We start from the raw sequence: 8,458 nt of genomic DNA on the forward strand, positions 1-8,458 counted from the left end.
CTGTAAAACCAGGATGCCTACATTTCCCATCAAAACTTGAGGGAAGCTGACAAGTGTCCAACCTGTGTAAGGCGTCACTTGTAGCTTCGCTCTAAGATAAGTAATCTGACAACACAGATTTCTTGTTCTGGAAATCATGGTAATTTGCTGCAGAACTTAAATGGTGTTGAAGTTTGATATCCCAGATTCTTTCTTTGATTTCAGATTTAGCTTTTAAATAGCCGAAGGCTATTAAGCTACTAGGGAGTATCCAATGGAACGTAAGTTATCCGAAAAGAACCTTTTCCATTTGGAAACTTTACTGCCTTGTTTACAGTAAGAGCGGCTGCTTCAGAACGCAGCTTGTGCTGCATGAGTCTTCCCCTCTGTGTCTGTGTAGCAGGTGGCCTTCTGTTGATAAGAGGCAAGACAGGCAGAAGTTTGTAGACGTATTGGAGTGGGTAGGAGCTGTAAAAGGAGCTGTAAAAGCAGAAGCACCATACAGAATGGCTATAGACCAGGATCCAAACAAAACAAATGATTTTTTATGCCCTGTGGAGCTTGCAGCTTCCTTTTTTAACATCAGTCCTATTCTCCTATGCCAGTAGCATTCATTAGAAAGGGAGGATATTTTAAAGGCAGGTTGTAATATGGTTTGGAAGTAAGCTGTTCAAAGAAAAAAGTTGTTGAATGCAAATAACTTGTGTGAAAACCATTGAATTCTGGCCTTGCAATGGAAATCTTAACACATCAGTGAATGACAGATTAAGAAAGTGAAGACAGGAGCTAAGGAAAAATGACTAGATAGTAGCAGGAGAGAACCTTATTGAGCCAATGTACTAGGACAATGGTTTTCAGATATTAGCTATTCAATGAACCCCATTTTGACCTGGGGGGGGGGAGCAGACTTCCAGGCCATGGGGCAATTGTGCCATATAGGTTAGGAGCTCACATAGAATATTAGTAAAAACAAAAGTTTATAGTACCACAACTCAGATGTGAGCTGCCTTGGGGCCCCGATGAGTCTGAAAGACATAATACAAATCTACTCAATAAAATAAGTGATCCCCATTCCCTGATCTGTTGAAACCATAACATTTACATGCTGCTTTTTTTCTATCATGGAACTCAAAAGAGTTTATATAGGGACTCGAGATATGACTTGGGGATGAGAGAGAGAGAGAGAGAGAGAGAGAGAGAGAGAGAGAGAGAAACACTCTGCACATACTCAAGATAATTTTCATCACTGTTTAGATGAGATGCCTTGGCATATATTTAAGCAAAACTTGCAGTGCAGGTAAGGAAGAGGGGAAATAATTGAGAAGAGCTGTGTGTAGAGAAAACACTAACTTCCCAAAAGTCCAGAGGCCTGGGGCCCTTCTAGTTTTTGAGGCCCCTAGCCATAATACAAAAAAACCCGTTAACCTGTGATGTGCATAAAAACAAGTTGTGAAACCTATCAAATGTCAAAAAACTAACAAATATCTAAATTTGAGCTTGAGGCCTGGGCCAGATAGCCTCCTACTCCCAACCTCTTGGCTCTATGAAAGGATCAATAAGCGAGCCACCTTCCCTTGTTCCCAAAGGAGGTTCACAGCCCTTGTGGTCACCATCCGCTGCCTATTCTGTGACTTCCCAGATTCATTTTGAAAGTAAATCTGCAATCCCCCCTCATTTATTTAGTTTTTTTTATGCCACCTCTCTTGAGGCTTTTGCTTATATAAAAGCAACCATCCTCCACGTCTGGGAGAGTTCAAGGCAAGACTTGAGCAGTCTTAATTCCTCCTCCGGTAACCCATTCCTCCTCCTGTCTTGTTGCATTTCAAATTATGTTTTTGAATGAAGCAGCATGTCCTCTCTAGCAAAACTCTGTAACGCAGCAGGGCAGCAGTGCCCAAGCGACCGAGGGCTCTCTCCTGACTCTCTTCTGCAAAACAAGCTATGGACTCCAGTCTGAGAACTGCTGCTGTTGTAAGGCATGATTTAAAGGAGTGCATAAGAAATAAAGCTACATCCACTTCATTAAAGGCAGTGTCAGAAACCATGGAACTCAATCAAGCTGCTTAGCAGTATGCTATTCTATTCTGAGCCCAGAGAAATGTAAATCTTTATGTATTTGTTTAGACATTTGTGCCTTGTTTTTTCTCCCCTAAGATCACTAAATGAAGCTGTCAGTGCAGACTATGCCAGTGTCAGGACTCAGGGGCTTCACCGTCTCTCATTTGTGTACTTTTAGACATCCCGGTTGCTCCATGGAAATCAGTCAGCTCAGCTTATCCTCTCGGCTGCTTTCCCGCTACAACAAAGCACTTTTACACCATCACAGCAGCAGCAGCAGCAGCAACTTTCACGACACAGAACTGACAGCATGACTGAGCCTTCCAAAGTTCAGCCCCAATAGTGTGGAGGCTCTGCTTCCAAAAGCAAGCAAGAGGGAGAGGCTGCTCACAATAGTTGCACTGGTGATGGGAGAGAGAAGACTGCAGACATTGCCAAGTGCAGTATTGAATATTCTTCTAAATGCTTGGAATGTGTCTGCTGAGAATAAGAATGCAGGATGCTGCTGGAAGATGCCTTTGGTACAAATCAGCAAAGAGATGTTGGGGACAAGGCCATGGCAAGCTCTGCCAGGGACTTGGTTGCTCCAGCTTTTGTTTTGTTTTTCATTCAAAGGCATGTACTGCCACGTGTTAACTTGTCCAGATCAAGTCTCAAAATGTTCAATGGACTGAATAGGGCACTTAAATATCTTGATGTTTTAGCAGTTCTCTCAGATTAAGTGTTACAATGGACATGCTGTTGCTTCGGCAGTTTGTTTTTTAAGAATGCCTGCAATTATGCTCAGAAAGGGTTAATCTTTTTCATATTACGAGACAGTAAATATTTTCAAAATATTAGGTGGAATCAAAATTTCCATTGTACAGATGCTGTAAAATACTGTGTATATGTCTGGATAAAGGCAAGAGTGGAATATTTTATAAGATGCATGAAACTGTTGGTTTGGATGTTTTTCCCTAAATTTTCACACAATTGCTTAAACTACTATTTTCATGTTTTTACCTGTTTGTCTTTTATGACACAATCCATCATTTTCTCACCTGTAACGTGGGCACAAGTCTCTCGTCTGTGCTATATCTGTTGATGTCAAAGTTTGTTCAATGAGGTAATACAGTGTGCTGGTTTGTGGAAATTTTGGAGTTATATTACTGATGAAACACTTTGAACTGTGGGGTGTTCAAGAGTTCAAGGCATTCAGTTTCTTAAATATCATTGGTAATTTCATATATATTCAATTTCTTTCATTGGGGAAAAAAATAGGAATTTGCACTGCTATATTGTGGACAGTTTGAAATTTAACTCCCCAAATTTATCTTTTGATACAATTCATAGTTGAAAATATTTATGTAACAATAAGGTTTAAAACATGAAAGTAATTTTAAGAATGTCTCAAATATAGGAGAAGTAATTTGCACAAAAATATATATGAATTTAATAATTGTAGGCACTTTTTAACTTTCTCTGTGGTGAGAAATGTAATTTCTCAGAATATGTTTGAATCTTTTTATTCACCTTTGCAAATTTCGACCTTCACTTAGTCAAAAATAATTCAGGGTCGTTTGAAACAAAACAAAAATACCCATAGTGCCTTGGTTTTGATTCAGGTGATAATGTTAAACATCTCAAATTATATTCTGTTGAATCCGTGACCATTTTTGAAGTCTTAGGACATTGTTAACAAAACATGCATCATATTTCTCTACTATATTTGTATATACAAATATTTTGAAAATTGTACAAATTGAGATCTGAAGTGTTTTGAAAATATTGGCACTCTTTTAACCACTAACCCTGGGGCATGCACCTTTTAAGTACTTTCTTTTTGAAGTAGCTGTCTGATAAGAAATGCTGTTCTTCTAAATGATATCAATACAGAAATGACTAGCAGTTAGTAGAATTGCTTTGTGACTGAAATTTCACAGAAAATATAAAAAGAGATCATCAGGACTTCAGGTTTTAAAAGGGATAGTGTTAAACTAAGACTTCAGATGGTAAAATTACTTTATAAAGATAATAAAAAGTTCCAACAGAAATTCTGTACAGTTTTTAAATATACAGTGAGTAGATTTTATGGTACTAGTAAAAAACACATCTACAGATGTAAACACATTAATACAAAAAAGATTGGGTAGTCAATTGGTGTGAAAACTCGTTATGAGCAGGGAATGTTTGAATCAAGAGAATTACAGAGGAGCTTTATTAATATAACCAAAGTATGGTGGGATGCTAAGATTGTAATGCTGGGTGCACAGAGCCTGCATCAAAAGCAACACTGCATAGCAAGCAATGGTAGCAGTGATTTTAAGACTAACTCTTTATTGCCATACCCTTCCATGATCCATACCTTTCCCTGTTACAACTAACAGATTATTAGCAGAACCAGTGAGAAGAGACAAAATCATAAAGAATCAACCAAAGAATTGAACTACTTAGTTACCTTTTTGCAAAGACTGAGAACCTATCTAGGAAACCACCTGACTCTGTTCATTAGAAGGAGTTTGTAGTGTTCCTTAAATAACTCTGTGTATGAGAAGCATATATTGTAGTGAAATAATGGCAGATTGTCTTATCTTGCAACGTTCTTCTGTTTGTAATCCCCAATTAGACTGTGTCCAACAACGGTTCATGCTTTAATTAGCTTATTTAGTGGGAGGTTTTCCTCTTGGGCTTTAACCTCACAATAATAAAACAGCACTAAACGAGAATGCTAGGAAAGCTTTAAGAGTGCTCACAGAGCAGTGAAGGGTGAAGTATTGGTATTTGTTAGTGATGAAAAGGCAGAGCACAGCCACTGGGCACGTAATAATGATTTGTTTGGCATAAATGCAGCTCTTGTAGATGTGAGAGTTATAGGCGACTCCATGATGTTTGTTAATGAGAAAACCTGCCGTAGCCTTGGAGAGTAAAAGTACCAAGTGTTATCCATTGTCTTTAGCAGATAATGGTGGAGGAGCAGAGATTCCCTGGAAAATATTTCTAAAGTTCTGGGGGGAACATTCTGTCACACCCTCAGCAACCTTAAAGGAAGGAGGCCCAGAATTTGTGTTGGCTCTGCTGCTGTTGACTGCTAAGAAGTGGTGCTTGTAGGAGGAGAATCTGCTTCTGCTGAATGTCAGTTTGTTCTAAATGATAGACCCAGGCTCTGGATCTCATAATAAAGCTACTGCTTTTGTAAGGCTGTTGTTTATCCCAGTAGTTTTAGGAGGGAATGCTCCATTTTCTGGAACTTAATATGGCCAGGGCTTTTTTTCAGCTGGAACTCGGTGGAATGGAGTTTCGGCACCTCTTAAAAATGGTCACATGGCTGGTGGCCCCGCCCCCTGATCTCCAGACAGGGGAATTTAGATTGCTCTCCGCGCCAAGTGGCGCGGAGGGCAATCTAAACTCCCCTCTGTCTGAAGATCAGCGGGTGGGGCCACTGACCATGTGACCATTTTCACCGAGGTCAATTTAAACTTTTAAAAACTCCCCCCTTGTTCCAGCTGACCCAAAGTGACATCATTGTGTGGTCCTGGGAGCATGTGCGCACTTTGTGCGCATGCTTGTGGTACCAGGGGCATCACCTCCTGCCAGGAGTTGCCCCCTGTGTTGGCAACCCACTGAGTTCCACCACCTCTTTTCTCATAAAAAAAGCCCTGAATATGGCCAAATGTCTCTATGCGGGTTAGAATGTGGAGACTGGTGATCTTTGAGTGAATGTCCTGGAAATGCACTAGTGCTAAAGCAAAAAAAAAAAAAAAAGGAAGGAAAAAAAACCCAATTCTGATGAAGTGCTACTGAAGAGAAAGAAGTAAGATTTCAGTTTGCCTAAGTTGGGGTGAGGGTGGGGGAAAAGAAGACTCAAAGATGAGCCTTTGGGAATGTAAGAGGGAATTGTATAGATATTTTTATATTATATTTAATATATACACTATATTTGTACACATATTAAAAGAGTATAGTCAGAGCTCTCCATATGCCTTCCATTATTTTTATCTAGTCGTTTACTTCCTGGGGCCATGGCTCCAGTGCACCACCACCTTCTGTAGGCCACCTGCCTGCTGCCAACCATCAATATCATCTACAAAGCGAGCACAAAGCTGCTCAAATACCTGCCTGATCAACAACCCCACTAGCTTCAGTGCTGTTGGGGTTACAGTTAGGCAGGGTAACCCCATCATGTTTGAGATGAGTAGGACATGTGACTGGTAAGAGGGATTAGCTTATCCCACCAATCCGCTGCTTTAGCCAACAGAGTAGCCACAAAGACTGGCAAGTCAAGGCTGTTTGTTCCTCTGAAGTGCCATGTTTTGATCTTTCTAAGGTGGTCATCCATCATATTTGAGTATCGTATTGAATCAGTGCAACAGAAAAGATGTGTGCAAACTTTAAGCACTTTATAGGGGGGGGAGATCTTATTTGAAATGCAGTTTATTGTTTTAGGCATTGGAACTGTTCAAAAGGTGAGGGGGTCATCCCCAAAGGCATCGGAATGTAATGTCAGAGGCATTGCTGGAAAAGTGATCTTCTGAGGCTCTGAATTCAAAACGTCATGGGCATTGAAAGTAGTTTGGCTTTGTGGGGAATGAATAAATCCCCTCTAAGGTTTTTTGTAGAGCTGGTTTTTTAAAAATAATGCACAATTGTCAGAGAGATATCAACTGGAGGCTTGTTAGAGCCTTTTAAATGATTCTAAGTGGTCCTTAGGATTAAAATGTGTAGAGGGTTTACAGATGTGGCCTTTAATAGACTGCTTCAGTCATAACTATAGGATAGTTGGTATTTCTAGAGGTAACACCAGTGTGTGTGTGTGTGTTTTAATGTCAGTGTCATGTAATTTCTGCATGTGTGTTAACCTCATAATTGTCTCCATTGGAAATTTATCATTGAAACATGATGAGAAACGGAGGTGTGGAGGGCACAGATTAGATTTAAAAGAAAGGTAAAGATCCCCCCCTCCCCTCTCTCTTTTAAAAAGAGGTAGGGAGACTTTTTGGAAGAACTGAAATTGAATGGTAAAATTCACAGTACATGAGACAAGATGTGAGAGATTTTAAAAATTTAATTTGTTCACAAAGCTGGGTAGTTTGTCAATATTTTTAACACTACATTCCTCTGTCTTTTAATAAATAAGTACTTTGAGTCTGTTTACTGTGTTTCATGCTTTTTCATCTGCATAGGTATTGTTAGAAGCATGATAGGGTTATACTGTGCAAAGATGTACCTACTCATTACACACATACACACAAAAGAAAAACAAAACACTGTGTATGAACAAAATAACTGTGTTGCCTGATGTACTGATCCCAGCTCTGACTGTGAGGTGCTGCACTAGTAGACAATCAAAATTCATGGAAGACTTTTGGGGGAAAATGTTCTTAAAGATACAGCTGCTTTGAAAGTGTTTTTTATTCTTAAAGTAAAAGGAGTATTTATTTTTTAAATTGTCTAATTGGATACTTTTTTCAGTGTTGATTTCACATTGTCTTGGTTTTGCATTTTTAAAATTTGGCATTAGATTTGTATATGTAGAAAAAACCTGTTCAACTTTCATTTTCTGACTTCAGGAAAATGTAGATATGGTTCCCTAGTGTTCATGTGACCATTACCAAGTGTCAGTTTTTAATTGAATAAATATTTGAAATTCATGCTGTGTGTAGCTTTTATGGTCTTGCCAATGTTTGTAGTTTATGTCCTGGCCCATTTGGCACAACTCTTGCTCAGCAACAGCACTAGCCACCAATTACATGGGGTGGTTTGATGCTACCCTTTTCCTCCCCTCCCGCCATATACTGTGCTACTGTCCACATTAGCAGAGATTAGAACTCTCTCTGATGCAGTGTTCATCATTCCCCATTTAGGAATACTCTTAGCTAAATCACTGTGTCCAAACAAACTCGTAAGTGGTTTCCAGCTGTGACTATGACAATGGTTGGCTTTTCAAACGGCACTTTGTTTTCCTTTATGTACTTTCAGTTCCTGAAGCTAAAGGTGGCAGCTGCCTCTCCTGCACTTAAACTCTCATTTTTAAAAAGATACTGAATTGCAATGGGACTGCTTGCTCAATATGGAGTTTTTCAACCAGACATAAAAAATGGGATTCAAATGAGCCAACAGAGTAAGCTCAACTGTAACACAACCATTGGTTTTCTTACTTTCTCTTGTCAGAATGCCACTGCACCACAGGAATTTGAGAGTACACGGAACGGTATCCATTCAGTATACTAGTCAGAACAAACAGTAGTAATAAAGTTCTTTTTCAGGGAAGCTAGTTCATAGTAAATGGCCTCACTGAGGAAAATAAAACAAGTCCAGTAACACCTTGAAAACTAATTTTATTTATTTCAATATGACCTTTCATAAGTCATAGCTCATTTCTTCAGATATGTGCCAGACCTCCCCAAAGCTCATATTGAAATAATGTTAGTCTTCAAGGTGCCAC

At 39.3% G+C, this 8,458-nt stretch overlaps 1 protein-coding gene across 4 annotated transcripts in view; it reads left to right on the top strand.

The window, feature by feature from the left end:
- Nucleotides 1-7,664, top strand: part of CLOCK (clock circadian regulator) — a 100,640-nt gene extending 92,976 nt beyond the window's left edge. For all 4 annotated transcript variants that reach the window (XM_054990590.1, XM_054990592.1, XM_054990591.1 and 1 more), the window contains one exon: nucleotides 2,216-7,664. In XM_054990590.1, the coding sequence (XP_054846565.1) occupies nucleotides 2,216-2,380 (165 nt within the window). In that variant the 3' untranslated portion in view covers nucleotides 2,381-7,664. The remainder of the gene's footprint in view (nucleotides 1-2,215) is intronic.
- Nucleotides 7,665-8,458: the final 794 nt, after the last annotated feature.

The sequence above is a fragment of the Eublepharis macularius genome, chromosome 10 (assembly GCF_028583425.1).
Source record: "Eublepharis macularius isolate TG4126 chromosome 10, MPM_Emac_v1.0, whole genome shotgun sequence".
NCBI lineage: Eukaryota > Metazoa > Chordata > Lepidosauria > Squamata > Eublepharidae > Eublepharis > Eublepharis macularius.